Raw genomic sequence first — 17,074 nt, forward strand, 5'->3', positions numbered from 1 at the left:
TTAATTGGGGGGGGGCCACGTCTTAATTTGGGGGGTTCCCCCATTTTGGGGGGGTCGCCCCATTTTGGAGGGGTCCCGCCTTTTTTTGGGGGGGGTCCCCCCTTTTTTGGGGGGGGGGAGGGGCTTCCCTTCTCGGGGTCCCCCCCCCGTTTTTGGGGGTCCCCCATCCTCTGCCCCCCCATTAACCCTTTCCCTGCCGCGCTGCCTTATGGGGGGGGGGCTCCCCCCCCTGCCCCTCCCCCCCCTCAGCTGCCCCTCCTCCCCCCCCCGCGTTGCTGCCAAACGCCCCTCCCCCCCCCTTTCGCCGCGGGGGTGGGGGAGGGGTGGGGGGAGGGGAAGGGGGCGGAGTCTGTGACCAAAAGGGGGGGATCGAGACTGGACGATTGGGGGGGGCGGGGGGGGAGGGGCGCCCCTCCCCCACCCCCCACCCCCCGGCAACCAAACACCCGGGGGGGGGAGGGGCCCCTCCCCCACCCCCCCCTCGCCCTGGGGGCGGGGCCCGGGTAATAAAGACTGGACTAACCACCCCCACCTATAGATCCTATAGGGGAAGGGGGGGGCTATAGGGGAAGGGGGAGCCTATAGGGGGATGTAGGAGGCTATAGGGGGAAACAGAGGGCCTATAGGGGAAGGGGGGCTATAGGGGAGGGGAGGGGCCTATAGGGGAGGGGAGGGGCCTATAGGGGAAGGGGAGAGGCTATAAGGGAAGAGGGAGCCTATAGGGGGAAATAGGGGAGCATATAGGGGATGGCGGGAGGCTATAGGTGAAAGAGGGGAGCCTATAGGGGAAAGGGGGAGGCTATAGGAGGGAACCGGAGCCTATAGGGGAAGGGGGGAGCCTATAGAGGGAAACAGTGGAGGCTATAGGGGAACCAGGAGCCTATAGGGGGAAATAAGGGAGCCTATAGGGGAAGGGGGGCTATAGGGGAGCAGGAGAGCCTATAGGGGAAACGGGGGGGCTATAGGGGGACAGGGAGCCTATAGGGGGAAACAGGGGGGCTATAGGGGACGGGGGAGCCTATAGGGGGAAACAGGGGGGCTATAGGGGGACAGGGAGCCTATAGGGGGAAACGGGGGGCTATAGGGGACGGGGGAGCCTATAGGGGGAAACAGGGGGGCTATAGGGGGACAGGGAGCCTATAGGGGGAAACGGGGGGGCTATAGGGGGACAGGGAGCCTATAGGGGGAAACGGGGGGGCTATAGGGGGACAGGGAGCCTATAGGGGAAACGGGGGGGCTATAGGGGACGGGGGAGCCTATAGGGGGAAGAAGGGAGCCTATAGGGGACGGGGGGACGGAGGAACACGGGGCCCTATAGGGGCGCCCATAGGTGACCACAGGCGCCCATGGGTGAACAGGAGCTTTATGGAGACCCCTCCCCCCGCGACGCAGCACCGGGGGGGCGGGGCCAGCCCGGGAGGGAGGCGTGGTCTGTGCCGGGGGGCGGGGCCTGCCCGAGGGGCGGGGGGTAGCGCTCGGGTGGGGCGGGGCTTCGCCTAGGGGCGGGGCCAGTGCCCCGAGGGGGCGTTCCCAAGGAGGGGGCGTGGCCAAGCGCGTCAAGAGAGTGGGGCTTGTGCTCCACCGGGGGGCGTGGCTTCCACCCAGGGGCGGGGCTTCCTGCCAGAGGGGCGTGGCCTCCGCCCGTAAGCGCGCCCCCTGGCGGTGGGAAGTGTTTAGTCCCCACCGTATCCATACCCCCTAAGGGGGGGGGGGCGTGTCCTTGTCCCGTGTGGGCGTGTCCCTGCCCCGGGGGGGCGTGGCCTTCCCCATCAGCGCGCCCCCTGGCGGTGGGAGTTGTTTAATCCCTGCAGCACCCCTACCCCTACCCCTAAAAGGGGGGGCGTGGCCCCGTCCCGTGTGGGCGTGTCCCCGGGGGCGTGTCCCTGCCCCGGGGGGGCGTGGCCTTCCCCATCAGCGCGCCCCCTGGCGGTGGGAGGTGTTTAATCCCCGCAGCACCCCTACCCCTACCCCTAAAAGGGGGGGGGGGGGGGGGGGGAAGATCCCTCCCCCCCCCAAAAGTGGGCGTGCCCCTAGGGGGGCGGGGCCAGGCGGGGGGCGGGGTCGGGCAGGCGGGGCGGGGGCGCGGCGGCGGCCTTGCGGGCCAGCTTGGCGAGGAGGGGGCTGTGGGGGTGGCGCTGGCGGAGGTGGGCGAGGTGGGCGTCCTGGCTGTCGGCCGTGCCGCCGCACTCCTCGCAGACGTAGAGCTTGGCGCGCCGCTCCTTGTAGGCGTAGCGCTGGGCCACCCCGTGGATCTTCTTCAGGTGGGACTCCAGCGAGCAGCGCTGGGTGAAGGCCTTCTCGCACAGGCTGCACTTGTAGGGGCGCACGCCTGCGGGGGGAGGGGAGCCCGTCCTGGCACGGCCGCCGCTGGCGCCTGCAGCCCCGGCCCCGGCCCCGGCCTTCTCCCCATCCCATCCCAACCTTGGCCCCATCCCCATCCCATCCCCATCCCATTCCCATCCCATCTCCATCCGTCCCTGTCCCCATCCCCATCCTCATCCTCATCCTCATCCACATCCTATCCTTGTCCCCATCCCATCCCATCCCACCCCATCCCCATCCCATCCTCATCCTCATCCCTATCCTTATCCTTGTCCCCATCCCAACCCCATCCCATCCCATTTCACCCCAACCCCATCCCAACCCCATCCCACCCCACCCCATCCCATCCCCATCCCATCCCCATCCCATCCCATCCCATCCTCATCCCTGTCCTTGTCCTTGTCCCCATCCCAACCCCATCCCATCCCCATCCCATCCCACCCCGTCCCATCCCATCCTCATCCTCATCCCATCCTCATCCTCATCCCTATCCTTATCCTTGTCCCCATCCCACCCCCATCCCACCCCATTTCACCCCCACCCCACCCCACCCCATCCCATCCCAACCCCATCCCATCCCATCCCCATCCCATCCCATCCCATCCTATCCCACCCCATCCCATCCCATCCTCATCCTCATCCCTATCCTTATCCTTGTCCCCATCCCACCCCCATCCCATCCCATTTCACCCCAACCCCATCCCATCCCCATCCCATCCCACCCCGTCCCATCCCATCCTCATCCTCATCCTCATCCCATCCTCATCCTCATCCCTGTCCTAATCTTTGTCCCCATCCCAACCCCATCCCATCCCATTTCACCCCCACCCCACCCCACCCCACCCCATCCCACCCCATCCCATCCCATCCCATCCCATCCCATCCCATCCCATCCCATCCCATCCCATCCCATGCCATCCCATCCTCATCCCTGTCCTTATCCTTGTCCCCATCCCATCCCCATCTCATCCCCATCTCACCCCCATCCCATCCCATTTCACCCCAACCCCACCCCACCCCACCCCCCCACCCCCTCCCCTCCCCCCCCCACCGGTGTGGGTGCGGACGTGGCGCTTGAGGTCGAAGGTGTCGTTGAAGCCCTTGCCGCAGTAGGGGCAGCGGTGCCGCTTCACCTCGCTGTGGCACTTCAGGTGCCGGTTCAGCATCCGCTGGAAGCCGAAGCTCTTCTGGCAGACGGGGCAGGAGAAGGGCTCCCCCCCCCCGGGCACCCCCCCGCCCACGGGGAGGCCCGGGGGGACGGGGGCACCCAGGGGGCCGGGCGGTACCTGCCGAGAGATGGGGGGGGGGGGGGTGTGTCAGATTGGGGGGAGCCCCCCCCCCCAGTACAGGGACCCCCAGTTTGGGACCCCCAGCCGTGGGCACCCCCCCAATTTGGGACCCCCAGTCATGGGCAACCCCCCCAGGCACAGGGACCCCCAGTTTGGGACCCCCAGTCATGGGCACCCCCCCAGTTTGGGGACCTCAGGTCATGGGGACCCCCCCAGCCACAGGGATCCCCCAGTTTGGGACCCCCAGTCATGGGGACCCCCCAGGCACAGGGACCCCCAGTTTGGGACCCCCAGCCGTGGGCACCCCCCCACTTTGGGACCCCCAGTCATGGGGACCCCCCAGCCACGGGGACCCCCTCAGCCACAGGGATCCCCCAGTTTGGGACCCCCAGTCATGGGCACCCCCCAGTTTGGGACCCCCAGTCATGGGGAACCCCCAGTTTGGGGACCTCAGGTCATGGGGACCCCCCCCCAGGCACAGGGACCCCCCAGTTTGGGACCCCCAGCCGTGGGCACCCCCCCAGTTTGGGGACCCCCAGTCATGGGGACCCCCCACCTTTAGGACCCCCAGCCCCAGGGACCCCCCCCAGCTTGGGGACCCCCCACTTTGGGGACACCCCCCCCCCCAGTTTAGGGACCCCCCTCCCAGTCCCAGGTCCCCTGGGCCACCCCAATTTGGGGACACCCACCTCCCAGGCCCCCCCCCGCCATTTTTGGGACCCCCGCCATTTTGGGAGACTCCCCCGCCATTTTGGGGACCCCCCTCCATTTTGGGAGACTCCCCCGCCATTTTGGGGACCCCCCTCCATTTTTGGCACCCCCCCGCCATTTTGGGGACCCCCCCCCCCCGGTTACCTTCCCCTTGGGGTGCAGGAAGGGGCCGTGGGGGGCGCGGGGGGGCAGGGTCATGTCCAGGGGGGACGCGGGGGACGCGGGCGCCTCCCCCACCGCCGGCTCGGGGTCCCTGCGCAGGGGGCAGCCCCCAGGCAAACTGGGGGGGGGGGGGGGTGATTGGGGGGGGCCTGCACCCCCAAATGCTGCCCACCCCCCAGATGGGCCCCCTCCCCAATGGGGACCCCCCCCAAATTTGCCCCCCCCCAAGGGACCCCCTGATGGGACCCCTTTAATGGGACCCCCCATGGGACCCCCCAAATGTGCCCCCCAATGGGGACCCCCCAAAATGAGACACCCCCCCCAACGGGGACCCCTCTAATGGGGACCCCCATCGGACCCCCCCAAATGTGCCCCCCGAATGGGGACCCCCAAATGTCACCCTCCCCCCCAACGTGACAACCCCCCCCCCCCCAATGTCACCCCCACCCCAATGTCACCCCCCCCCCCAGAGCTCCCCCAAACCCCAGGGCAGGAGGGGGAGGGGGAGGGGGAGGGGGGGCCCCTCCCCCCCCCCGCCATTTCAGGGTTCCCCCAACCGGTCGAGCGGCTCCGGCCGCGACGCCCCAAATTATGGGGTTCCGGCGGGTGGCGCCCGCGTGGGCCCCGGGGGGGGGGACAGGCCCAGCACCCACCCTCCCCTCCCCCACCCCCACCCCCACCCCCACCCCCACCCCCACCCCCACCCCCCCAGGGCCTGGCGGGGGCCCAGGCGCCCGGGGAGCCCCCAACCCCCCAAAAAGGGACACCCCCCCCCCCCCCCAAAAGGGACCCGGGTGTTTGGGCACCCTGACCCCCCCCCCCAAAAAGGGGCGCAGGCCCCCCGTGACCCCCCGTGACCCCGGGAGGGCCCCGGCGTCGGGGTCCCCCCTGAGCGGGGGAGGTCAAACAGGGACCCCCAACATCTGGGCCCCCCCCCCAACAGCTGGGGCCCCCCTGAAGCCCTGGGTCCCCCCCCAATTCCTGGGTCCCCCCAAAACCTGGGTCCCCCCAAAAACCAGGGTCCCCCCACCCCTCTGGGTCCCCCCGGATCTCCGGATCCCCCCAGATCCCCCCAGATCCCCCTAAATCCCCCTGGATCCCCCCGAATCCCCCCAAATCCCCCCGGATCCCCCTGAATCCCCCCAAATCCCCCCGAATCCCACCAGATCCCCCCAAATCCCCCCAAATCCCCCCGGATCCCCCCAGATCCCCCCGAATCCCCCCGGATCCCCGGATCCCCCTGAATCCCCCGAATCCCCCCAGATCCCGCCAGATCCCCCTGAATTCCCCCAGATTCCCCCAGATCCTGCCAGATCCCCCCAAATCCCCCCAGATCCCCCTGAATCCCCCCAAATCCCCCCGGATCCCCCAGATCCCCCCGAATCCCCCCGATTCCCCCCAAATCCCCCCGGATCCCCCCGGATCCCCCCGTACTGGGGACGTAGATCTCCGCCCGCTGCTCGTCGGGGAGCTCGCTCCAGTTGCGCTTGGCCGTGGCCACGCACGGCTTCTTCACCAGGAAGGCGCGGGGCATGGCCGCCGCCCGATCCCCGATCCCCCGCCGGATCCCTGCGACCGCGCTCCGGCCCCGAGCCCCGCCGCTGCCACCAGCCCGCCGCCGGATCGCCGATCCCGTCGGCGCCCGATTCCCTGGGCCCAGGGCGCTGGCGCTGACGGATCCCAGATCCCTGGGCGGTGGTCGCCGCCGCACTGGATCCCCAGATCCCTTGGTCGGTTCGGGCGCCGGATCCTAGAGCCTTGGTCAATTCTGATGCCGGATCGCCAGGTTTTGATCAATTCCGGTGCCAGATCCCCAGTCGGTTTCGGTGCCGGATCCCAGATCCCCGGTTGGTTTTGATGCCGGATCCCAGATCCCCGGTCGGTTTTTATGCCGGATCCCAGATCCCCCGGTTGGTTTCGGTGCCGGATCCCGGATCCCCAGCCGGTTTTGGTGCCGGATCCCAGATCCCTGGTCGGTTTTGGTGCCGGATCCCAGATCCCCCGGTCGGTTTCAGTGCTGGATCCCAGATCCCCGGCCGGTTTTAATGCCGGATCCCAGATCCCCGGTCGGTTTTGGTGCCGGATCCCAGATCCCCAGTCGGTTTTGGTGCCGGATCCCAGATCCCCGGTCGGTTTCGGTGCTGGATCCCAGATCCCCGGTCGGTTTTGGTGCCGGATCCCAGATGCCTGGTCGGTTTTGGTGCCGGATCCCAGATCCCCGGTCGGTTTTGGTGCCGGATCCCAGATCCCCGGTCGGTTTCGGTGCTGGATCCCAGATCCCCGGTCGGTTTTGGTGCCGGATCCCAGATGCCTGGTCGGTTTCGGTGCTGGATCCCAGATCCCCTGGTCGGTTTTGGTGCCGGATCCCCAAACTCTGGTCAGTTTCAGGTCCAGATCACAGGTATTTGGTCGATTTCCAGGCTGGATCCCCTGATCCCTGGTCAATTTCAGCGCCGGATCCCAGCTCCCTGGTCAGTGTCGGTAGTAGATCCCGGATCCCCGGTCAGTTTCAAGGAGAGAGCCCCGATCCTTGGTCAATTTCGGTGCCAGATCCCAGATCTCCGGTCAATTTCGGTGCCGGCTCCCAGCTCCCCCGCTGGGTTTCGCCGCTGGATCCCAGGTCGATCCCGTCACCGGATCCGGCACCCTCAGTCCATCCCAGGCTCCGGCGTCACCCGGCGTCACCGTCCCCGAGCCCCGGCGTCACCCACCGTCACCGAGACCCGGCGTCAGCGAGACGCGGCGTCACCGAGGCTTGGCGTCACCGCGCCGTCACCGAGCCACGCGCCGCCACCCCAACACCACCGTCCGTCGCCGGCTACGCGCCGCCGGTTGATGTCGCTGGGGCCGGTTGTTGCCGGCTGAGCATCACCGGTTGTGCCGGGGCGGTTGTGCGGTGCCGGTTGTGCCGGGGCGGTTGTGCGGCGCCGGTTGTGCGGTGCCAGTTGTGCCGGGGCGGTTGTGCGGCGCCGGTTACGCTGGGCCGTGCGTCGCCGGCTGTGCCGGGGCGGTTGTGCGGCGGTGCCGGCTGTGCGTCGCCGGCTGTCCCGCCCCGGGAGGTGTTGCCGGGACCGGCGGGACCGGTTGTGCCGGGGCCGGTGTCGGAGCCGGTCGGTCGGGCGCCGGGTTGGGAAATAACGGGGAGCCCCCGCCCCGGCCTGGGGACGCGGGGGGACGCGGGGACGCGGGGACGCGGGGGGGCGGGGACGGGGGGACACCGCAGTGGGGACACGGGGACGTGGGGACATGGGGACACCGTGGTGGGGACACGGGGACGTGGGGACATTGGGATGTGGGGACATGGGGACATGGGGACATGGGGACACGGGGACCTGGGGACATGGGGACGTGGGGACACGGAGACATGGGGACCTGGGGACACGGGGACATGGGGACACCATGGTGGGGACACGGGGACATGGGGACACTGGGATGCGGGGATATGGAGGACACGGGGACCTGGGGACCTGGGGACATGGGGACATGGGGACATGGGGACGTGGGGACATGGGGACACGGGGACACGGGGACGTGGGGACATGGGGACACCATGGTGGGGATGTGGGGACATGGGGACATTGGGACATTGGGACACGGGGACCTGGGGACATGGGGACATGGGGACATGGGGACATTGGGATGCGGGGCCATGGGGCCACCACAGTGGGGACGTGGGGACACTGGGACATGGGGACGTGGGGTGATGGGGACATTGGGGGGGGCACCCTGGGTCCCTATGGGGGGTCCCTGGGTCCCTATAGGGGGTCTGGGGGTCCCTGGGTCCCATGGGGGGTCCCTGGGTCCCTATAGGGGGTCTGGGGGCACCCTGGGACCCTATAGGGGGTCCCTGGGTCCCTATAGGGGGTCTGGGGGTCCCTGGGTCCCATGGGGGGGTCCCTGGGTCCCTATAGGGGGTCTGGGGGCACCTTGGGACCCTATAGGGGGTCCCTGGGTCCCTATAGGGGGTCTGGGGGTCCCTGGGTCCCATGGGGGTCCCTGGGTCCCTATAGGGGGTCTGGGGGCACCCTGGGACCCTATAGGGGGTCCCTGGGTCCCTATAGGGGGTCTGGGGGTCCCTGGGTCCCATGGGGGGGGTCCCTGGGTCCCTATAGGGGGTCTGGGGGCACCCTGGGACCCTATAGGGGGTCCCTGGGTCCCTATAGGGGGTCTGGGGGTCCCTGGGTCCCCATAGGGGGTCCCTGGGTCCCTATAGGGGGTCTGGGGGCCCCTGGGCTCTGGGGGTGGCCCCCTGCCCCCCCCCGGCCTTTCTGGCCACGGTGGCCCCGGGGGCGACCCCGGGGCGGGGGGGGAGGGGACCCGGGGGACGCGGGGGAACCGGCCGGGCCGGCCCGTGACGCACCCCCGCCCCGGGTGGCACCCGCTGACGTCACGGCATGGGACGGGGGGGGTATGGGGGCCATAGGGGCTCCCCGGGGGCCAGAGGGGCTGGGGGGGCTATAGGGGGGCTAGAGGGGGTATAGGGGGGTCCGGAGGGGCTTGGGGGGGCTGTAGGGGCTGGGGGGGGCTATAGGGGTGCCATAGGGGCTATAGGGGCTATAGGGGTTCCATAGGGGTTATAGGGGCTATAGGGGGTATAGGGGTTCCGGAGGGGCTTGGGGGTCTGTAGGGGCTGGGGGGGGCTATAGGGGCTCCATAGGGGCTATAGGGGCTCCTTAGGGACTATAGGGGCTATAGGGGTTCCATAGGGGCTATAGGGGCTATAGGGGCTCCTTAGGGACTATAGGGGCTCCTTAGGGACTATAAGGACTATAGGGGTTCCATAGGGACCAAAGGGGCTCTAGGGGGTATAGGGGGGTCCGGAGGGGCTTGGGGGGCTGTAGGGGCTGGGGGGCTACAGGAGCTCCATAGGGACTATAGGGGCTATAGGGGCTCCATAGGGGCTATAGGGGCTCCTTAGGGACTATAGGGGCTATAGGGGTTCCATAGGGACCAGAGGGGCTATAGGGGGTATAGGGGGGTCCGGAGGGGCTCGGGGGGGCTGTAGGGGCTTGGGGGGGGGGCTATAGGGTCTTCTTAGGGACTATAGGGGCTATAGGGGCTCCATAGGGGCTATAGAGGGTCTAGGGGGGTCCGGAGGGGCTTGGGGGGGGGGCTGTAGAGGCTGGGATGGGGGGCTACAGGGGCTATGGGGGCTACAGGGGCTATAGGGGCTCCTTAGAGACTATATAGGGGCTGCATAGGGGCTATAGGGGCTCCTTAGGGACTATATAGGGGCTCCAGAGGGGCTATAGGGGGTATAGGGGGGTCCGGAGGGGCTTGGGGGGGCTGTAGAGGCTGGGGGGGCTACAGGGGCTATGGGTCTCCATAGGGGGTGTAGGGGCTCCATAGGGACTATATAGGGGCTATGGGGGCTCCATAGGGACTATATAGGGGCTCCAGAGGAGCTATATAGGGGCTCCAGAGGGGCTATAGGGGGGTCCGGAGGGGCCTGGGGGGGCTGTAGGGGCTGGGGGCAGCTATAGGGGCTACAGGGGCTATAGGGCTCCATAGGGACTATAGGGGTTCCATAGGGGCTATAGGGGGTCTAGGGGGTCTACAGGGGCTTGTGGGGGTCTATAGGAGCTGGGGGGGTCTACGGGGGCTCTATAGGGACTATAGGGGCTATAGGGCTCCATAGGGGCCATAGGGGTTCCATAGGGACTATAGGGGATGCAGGGGGTCCTACAGGGAGTATAGGGGGTCCATAGGGGCTTGGGGGGATCTAGGGGGTCTATAGGAGCTGGGGCAGTCCATATGGGCTCCATAGGGACTATAGAGGGTCTAGGGGGTCCGTAGGGGCTTGCGGGGGTCTATAGGGGCTGGGGGGGATGTCCATAGGGACTATAGGGAGTATAGGGGGTCCATAGGGGTTTGGGGGGATCTAGAGGGTCTATAGGGGGCTGGACGGGTCCATAGGGGCTCATAGGGACTATAGGGGGTCCATAGGGACTACAGGGAGGCTAGGGAGTGTGTAGGGGGCTATGGTGGCTATAGGGTGTCTGTGGGGCCCATAGGGGCTCTGGGGGGCCCACAGGGGCTATAGGGGGTCTGGGGGGGTCTATAGGGGGGTCTGTGGAGTCCACAGGGGCTCTATACGGTCTATAGGGGCTATGGGGGTCTGTGGGGTCCATATGGGCTCCAGGGGGTCTATAGGGGGTGTGTGGGTGCTGTGGAGGCTCTATGGGGTCTATAGGGGATCTGTGGGGTCCACAGGGGCTCTAGGGGCCCCATAGGAGCTATAGCGATTCTATAGGGGCTCCATTGGGTCTATAGGGGGTCTAGGGGGCTGTATGGGGCCCATAGGGGCTATAGGGGCCCTATGGGGTCTATAGGGGGTCTATAGGGGTTCTAGGGGCCCCATAGGAGCTATAGGGATTCTATAGAGGCTCTATGGGGTCTATAGGAGCTATAGGGGGTTTATAGGGGCCCTATGGGGTCTATAGGGGCTCTGTGGGGTCTATAGGGTCTATAGGGGGTCTATAGGGGCTCTGTGGGGCCCATAGGGGTTATAGGGGGTCTATAGGGGCACTATGGGGTCTATAGGGGGTCTGTGGGGTCGAGGCGAGGGGAGCCCTCGGTCTCGTGACGTCACGCTGGCGGTGGCGCTGCGGAAGCGTGACGTCATGGGCGTGCCCGGAAGAAGGCGGGGTGAGGGGGGGGAGGAGGAGGAGGAGGCACCGCCCCCCCTTCCCGTCGTCCCCCGCGGCCATGGCGGGGCCCTGGGGGCGGCTGGCGGCGGCGCTGGGACCCCCCGGGGACGGCGACCCCCCCGCGCTGCGCGCGCTCCGCCGGCCACGCCCCGCCCCACGTCATCAGGTGACCACACCCCCCCCCCCCAGACGCCTGGGTCCCCTATGGGGGGGGTCCCGTATGGGGGGGGGGTCCCCTGTGGGTGGGGGTCCCTTATGGGGGGGTAGGGGTTCCCTATAGGGGTTTGAGGGTCCCCTATGGGGGGGGGGGTCCCCTATAGGGGGGGTGGGGGTCCCGTATGGGGTTTGGAGCCCCTGTGGGGGTTGGGGGTCCCCTATAGGGGGGTGGGGGTCCCGTATGGGGCTGGGGGTCCCCTATGGGGGGGTTGGGGGTCCCCCATAGGGGGGTGGGGGTCCCGTATGGGGGTTGGGGGTCCCCTATAGGGGGTGGGGGTCCCGTATGGGGGATGGGGGTCCTGTATGGGGGATTGGCGTCCCCTATAGGGGGTGGGGGTCCCGTATGGGGGATGGGGGTCCTGTATGGGGTTTGGAGCCCCTATGGGGGTTGGGGGTCCCCTATAGGGGGGTGGGGGTCCCCCATAGGGGGGGTGGGGGTCCCGTATGGGGGATTGGGGGTCCCCTATAGGGGGTGGGGGTCCCGTATGGGGGTTGGGGGTCCCGTATGGGGGATTGGCGTCCCCTATAGGGGGTGGGGGTCCCGTATGGGGGTTGGGGGTCCCCTATAGGGGGTGGGGGTCCCGTATGGGGGATGGGGGTCCTGTATGGGGTTTGGAGCCCCTATGGGGGTTGAGGGTCCCCTATAGGGGGGGGGGGGGTCCCCCGTAGGGGGGGTGGGGGTCCCGTATGGGGGATTGGGGGTCCCCTATAGGGGGTGGGGGTCCCATATGGGGGTTGGGGGTCCCCTATAGGGGGCGGGGGTCCCTCTGGGGCCGCCCCCCTGACCCCCCCCCAGACGGAGCTGCTGCTGCTGCTGCTGGAGTCGCCGCGGGCGCTGGGGGGGCGGGGGCGGGGGGGGGCGGGGGGGGCCCTGCTGAGCCTCCTGCGCCTCCCCCCGCGCCCCCCCGCCCCCCCCCGCGCCCTGCTGCTGCTGGCCACCCTCACCGTCCTGCTGGCCACCGGCGACGCGGGGGGGGCCGCCCTGCTGGGGGGGCTGCTGCTGGAGGGGGCGGTGGCCGGGGGGGCCCCGGCGGCCGCCGCCGAGTGCCTGCGGGAGCTGCGCCGCCACCGGATCCCCGGGATCCCCCCCGGCCCCCGCCCCCCCATCCCCGGGATCCAGCCCCTGACCCTGCTGGCGGCTGAGGAGGGGGAGGGTGAGCGGGGGCTGGGCGGGGGCCGGGGGGGATCCCGGTGGGTCCCATTGTGGTGCTGGGAGGGATCCCAGTGGGTACTGGGAGGGATCCTGGGGAATCCCCTAAGAGTGCTGGGAGGGATCCCAGTGGGTCCCATCGTGGTGCTGGGAGGGATCCCAGTAAGCCCCATAGTGGTACTGGGAGGGATCCTGGGGAATCCCCTAAGAGTACTGGGAGGGATCCCAGTGGTACTGGGAGGGATCCTGGGGAATCCCCTAAGAGTGCTGGGAGGGATCCCAGTGGGTGCCATTGTGGTACTGGGAGGGATCCCAGTGGGTCCCATCATGGTGCCGGGAGGGATCCCAGTAAGCCCCATTGGGGTACTGGGAGGGATCCCAGTAAGCCCCATAGTGGTACTGGGAGGGATCCTGGGGAATCCCCTAAGAGTACTGGGAGGGATCCCAGTGGGTCCCATCATGGTGCTGGGACGGATCCCAGTAAGCCCCATTGTGGTACTGGGAGGGATCCCGGGGAATCCCATCATGGTGCTGGGAGGGATCCTGGGGAACCCCATATCGGTGCTGGGAGGGATCCCAGTGGATCCCATTATGGCACTGGGCGGGCTCCCAGTGCGCCCCATGGGGAGGTTTGGGGGATCCCCCCCCACCCCGCCCCCCTGACACCCCCCTCCCCCCGCAGATCCCCCCGATCCCTGCGACGACTCCGGGACGGATCCCGAGGGATCCCTGGCCCCGCCCCCGCCCCGCTCCGGTGAGTCCCACAGCCCCCCCCCCCCGACCCCCCCAGATCCCTGGGATCCCCCGATTCCCAGCCCCCCCAGGGCCTCCCCAAATCCTTGGCCCCTCCCCCCAAATCCCAGGGACCCCCCAAATCCCCGCCCTCCCCCCGGGACCCCCCAAATCCCAGGGCCCCCCCAAATCCCATCCCCCCACCCCCCTCCCATCCCAGGGCCCCCCAAAATCCCAACCCCCCCAATCCCAGGGACCCCCCAGATCCCCGCCCCCACCCCCCAGGGCCCCCCCAAATCCCACCCCCCAGGTTCCCCGCCCCCCAAATCCCAGGGACCCCCCAGATCCCAGCCCCCGCCCCCCAGGGCCCCCCAGGGTCCCCCCCCAATCTCCCCCCCACGGCCCCCCCCCCCCAATCCCACCCCCCCCCAGGAACCCCCCAAATCCCATCCCCCCACCCCCTCCAATCCCAGGGCCCCCCAAAATCCCAACCCCCCCCAATCCCAGGGACCCCCCAGATCCCAGCCCCCGCCCCCCAGGGTCCCCCCCCAATCTCCCCCCCCCCGGCCCCCCCCCCAATCCCATCCCTCCCCCCGGGCCCCCCAAATCCCCCCCTCCCCCACTTTCTAACCCCCCCCCCCCCCTTTTTCCAGCCCCTCCCCCCGCCTTCCTCCTGGCCCCGGCCGCCCGCGCCCAGCTCCCCCCTCCCCCCCCCGGTGTGGGGGAGGGCGGGCCCCCCCCTTTCGCCACGGGGGACCCCGCCCCCCTCCACGCCGCCCTCTTGCGGGGGAGGGGGGGCGATTTTGGGGGGGTCCCCCCCCCCGCTTGGCCGTCTTAGCCCAGCACCCCGCCCTGCCCCCCCCCCTGCGCCTCTTCTACCTCCTCTGCCTCTTGGAGGGGGGGGCCCTCCAGAAGGGGGGACCCCCCCCCAGATTGGGGGGGCCCCCCCGAAAAGAGGGGGGACCCCCCCAAGAAGAGGAGGGGGGGCGTCAAAAAGAAGGGGCCCCCCCCCAAAGGGAAGGGGGGCCCCTAAAAGAGGAGGGGGGGCACCTCCCGCCCCTCCCCCCCCGCTTCGTCGCCCCCCTTTTCCCGGGGGGGGGGGACCCCCCCGAGCTCTTGTTACCCCGCTTCGACGCGGCGGCGGCGCCTGCCTCGCGACGGGGGGGGGTCCCCCAAAATGGGGGGGGTCCCCAAATTCGGGGGGTCCCCAAAGCGGGGGGGGGCAAAAAGAAAGGGGGGGCCCCCAAGAGGAGGGGGGGGGCAAGAAGGAAGGGGAGGGGGGCAGAAAAGCAGGGGGGGGTCCCCAAAAGGAAGGGGGGGTCCCCGAAAGTGAAGGGGGGTCCCCCAGAGAAGAAGGGGGGGTTCCCCAAAATGGAGGAGGGGGCCCCAGAAGGGAAGGGGGGGGTCCCCCAAATGGGGGGTCCCCCAAAAGGAAGGGGGGTCCCCAAGATGAAGTGGGGGTCCCCCAAAAGGAAGGGGGGGTCGCCAAAAGGAAGGGGGGCCCCCCAAGATGAAGGGGGGGGTCCCCAAGATGAAGGGGGGGGTCCCCGAAATGGGGGGGCCCCCCAGAGCCCGGGGTGCCCCCAGGCCTGGCTGCGGGGGTTGGTGGTGTTTTTGGGGGGGGGCCCCCCCGTTTTGTTCTGCCGGGCGGTGGCGGCCTACAGCCGCCGGTTCGGGGGGGCGGCGGGGGCGGAGTTCGGGGGGCGGCGGGGGCGGTGGTGGGGGCGGGGCACCCCGGCGCCCCCGCCCACCTGCTGGTGCTGGCGCGGGTTCTGGGGGGGGCGGGGGGGGGGGGGCCCCTGCGGGGGCGGGTCCTGCGGGCCCCCCCTCCCCCCCCCGGCACCCCCCAGCTTCGGGGGGTGCTGAGGGGGTTGAGGACCCCCCCCCCCCCCCCAAGGGGACCCCCAGATTCGGGGGTACCTGCGGCGGGCGCTGGCGGCGGAGGAGGGGGGCTGGGGCGGGGGGCAGGGGGTCTTGAGCGCCGCCGCCCCCCTCCTCCCCTTTTGGGGGGCCCCCCTTTTGCCGCCCCCCTTCCGGCCCCTCCCCCCCCCGCAGGACCCCCCCAGCGTTGGGGGGGGGACCCCGACGTCGGCGACCGCGCTCGCCTCCACGCCGCCTTGGCCGCCGCCTTGGGGCCCCCCAAGTTGGCCGCCATCTTGGGGACCCCCCGGTACCCGCCGGCCCCTCCCCCCCCCCCCCGAAGCGGGGGGAGGGGCCCCCACCCTCCTCCCCGCCCCCGCCCCCTGCCGCCTGCGCTGCCTCCCCGCCCCCCTCCCCCCCTTCCCCGCCCCCCGGGACCCCCAAACCCCCGAGGGGTGGGGGAGGGCGATGGCGGCGCGGGGGGCCGGTGGGGCTCCGGCTGCGGGTGAGGGTGGAGCTGGCGGGGGAGGGGGCTTCGGCGGCGACCCCCCCCCTCCCGGGACCCCCCCATTTCGGGGGGGCCCCCCCCCTTCCGCCGGCAGCCCCTCCCCCCGCCCTCGGGGACTCCCCCTCCCCCCCGCCCCTCCCCCCCGCCTCCTCGCCCTCCAGCTGCGGGTGGGGGGCCCCTCCCCCACCGAGGGGCGCCTGGCCGGGCTGGGGGGGGGAGGGGCCGAGCTGCCCCTCACCCTCCGCCCCCGCCTGCCCCTCCCCCCCGCCCTCCACGTCACCGCCATCTTCACCCCGGGGGGGGGGAGGGGGGGGCCCGGGGGAGGGGCCTTCCTCGCCCCCTCCCCCCCCTCCCCCACCCGCTAGGCCTCCAGTTCCGCCCCCTCGCCCTGCCCCCACCCTGGGACCCCCCCCGCCGCCGCCGGGCGTTCGGGGCGATGTGGGGGGCGCTGGGGGGGGGGAGGGGCCGCCCCCGGAGCCGCCTGCGCCTGGCGAGCGGGGGGGGCGCCCCTCCCCCCGCCCTCGCCCCCTTCCTGCTGGACGCGGGGGGGGCGGGGGGGGGATGGGTGGCGGCGGCCGCCCTCCCCCCCCGGGGGGTGGTGTTGGCCCGGGGCGGGGGGAGGGGGAGGGGAGGGGGGATGGGTGGAGCTGCGGGGGCAGCGGTGGGGGGGTGGTGGCGCTGGCCCGGCTGCTGCGGGGGGAGGGGGAGGCGTGACGGGGTGTGGCGACAGGGCGTGGCGGGGCGTGGCGGGGTGTGTCATGGCGTGGCGGGGCGTGGCGGGGTGTGTCATGGCGTGACGGGGCGTGACGGAGCACGACACGGCGTGACACGGCGTGGCGGGCGTGATGGAGCATGGCGGATCGTGACGAGGCGTGGCGGGGCGTGTCACGTGATGACATCGCGTGTCGCGGCGTGTCGGGGCGTGTCACGTGACGACATGGCGTGGCGTGGCGTGTCGCAGTGTGGCGCGGCGTGGCGTGTCACGTGATGGCGGGGCGTGTCGGAGCGTGTCACGGCGTGGCGTGGCGCATGCACAGCGTGTCGCGGCATGGCGTGTCACATGATGACATGGCGTGTCGCGGCGTGTCGCAGTGTGTCGCGGCGTGGCGCGTCACGTGATGACAGGGCGTGTCGGGGCGTGTCACGGCGCGGCGTGGCGCATGCACGGCGTGTCGCGGCGTGGCGTGTCACATGATGACATGGCGTGTCGCGGCGTGTCGCAGTGTGTCGCGGCGTGGCGTGTCACGTGATGGCGGGGCGTGTCGGAGCGTGTCACGGCGTGGCGTGGCGCGTGACGACACGGCGTGTCGGGGCGTGTCGGGGCGTGTCACGTGATGACGGGGCGTGTCGCGGCGTGTCAACACGTGTCGGGGCGTGGTTGTCACGAGCTGAACACGGGCAGCGGCAGAGCTGGCGTCCGTCTGTCCGTCCGTCCGTCCGGGCGGGGGGGGGGGGGATCCGGGGGGATCTGTGG

The 17,074-nt window shown here is 70.5% G+C and overlaps 2 protein-coding genes across 2 annotated transcripts; one reads left to right on the forward strand and one right to left on the reverse strand.

The window, feature by feature from the left end:
* Positions 1-2,030: 2,030 nt before the first annotated feature.
* On the reverse strand, positions 2,031-3,533 carry OVOL1 (ovo like transcriptional repressor 1). Its single transcript, XM_087773025.1, has 2 exons — positions 3,374-3,533; positions 2,031-2,329 (listed from the first exon to the last, which is right to left on the reverse strand). The coding sequence occupies exons 1-2, from the start codon at positions 3,486-3,488 to the stop codon at positions 2,031-2,033; spliced, it is 414 nt and encodes a 137-aa protein (XP_087629151.1). The 5' UTR covers positions 3,489-3,533.
* A 7,481-nt stretch (positions 3,534-11,014) lies between these two features.
* LOC148053585 (uncharacterized) lies at positions 11,015-14,443 on the forward strand. Its single transcript, XM_087772907.1, has 6 exons — positions 11,015-11,099; positions 11,150-11,300; positions 12,147-12,173; positions 12,263-12,504; positions 13,183-13,254; positions 13,886-14,443. Exons 1-6 carry the CDS (start codon positions 11,015-11,017, stop codon positions 14,068-14,070), a joined length of 762 nt encoding a protein of 253 aa, XP_087629033.1. The 3' UTR covers positions 14,071-14,443.
* The last annotated feature ends 2,631 nt before the right edge of the window (positions 14,444-17,074 follow it).

This window comes from Nipponia nippon, unplaced genomic scaffold (assembly GCF_047370975.1).
Source record: "Nipponia nippon isolate SJK-2023a ecotype South Korea unplaced genomic scaffold, ASM4737097v1 scaffold_38, whole genome shotgun sequence".
In the NCBI taxonomy this organism is placed as follows: domain Eukaryota; kingdom Metazoa; phylum Chordata; class Aves; order Pelecaniformes; family Threskiornithidae; genus Nipponia; species Nipponia nippon.

What these genes read in the sequence shown, in the direction of transcription:
- OVOL1 (XM_087773025.1), bottom strand. Translation starts at nt 3,488, where the DNA reads ATGCTGAACCGGCACCTGAAGTGCCACAGCGAGGTGAAGCGGCACCGC. An exon ending in CCACGTCCGCACCCACACCG is followed by an intron (nt 2,330 to 3,373) that starts GTGGGGGGGGGA and finishes CTCCCCCCGCAG; the next exon opens with GCGTGCGCCCCTACAAGTGC.
- LOC148053585 (XM_087772907.1), top strand. Translation starts at nt 11,015, where the DNA reads ATGGGGTCTATAGGGGGTCTGTGGGGTCGAGGCGAGGGGAGCCCTCGG. An exon ending in GGCGGCTGAGGAGGGGGAGG is followed by an intron (nt 12,505 to 13,182) that starts GTGAGCGGGGGC and finishes CTCCCCCCGCAG; the next exon opens with ATCCCCCCGATCCCTGCGAC. An exon ending in CCCGCCCCCGCCCCGCTCCG is followed by an intron (nt 13,255 to 13,885) that starts GTGAGTCCCACA and finishes CCCTTTTTCCAG; the next exon opens with CCCCTCCCCCCGCCTTCCTC.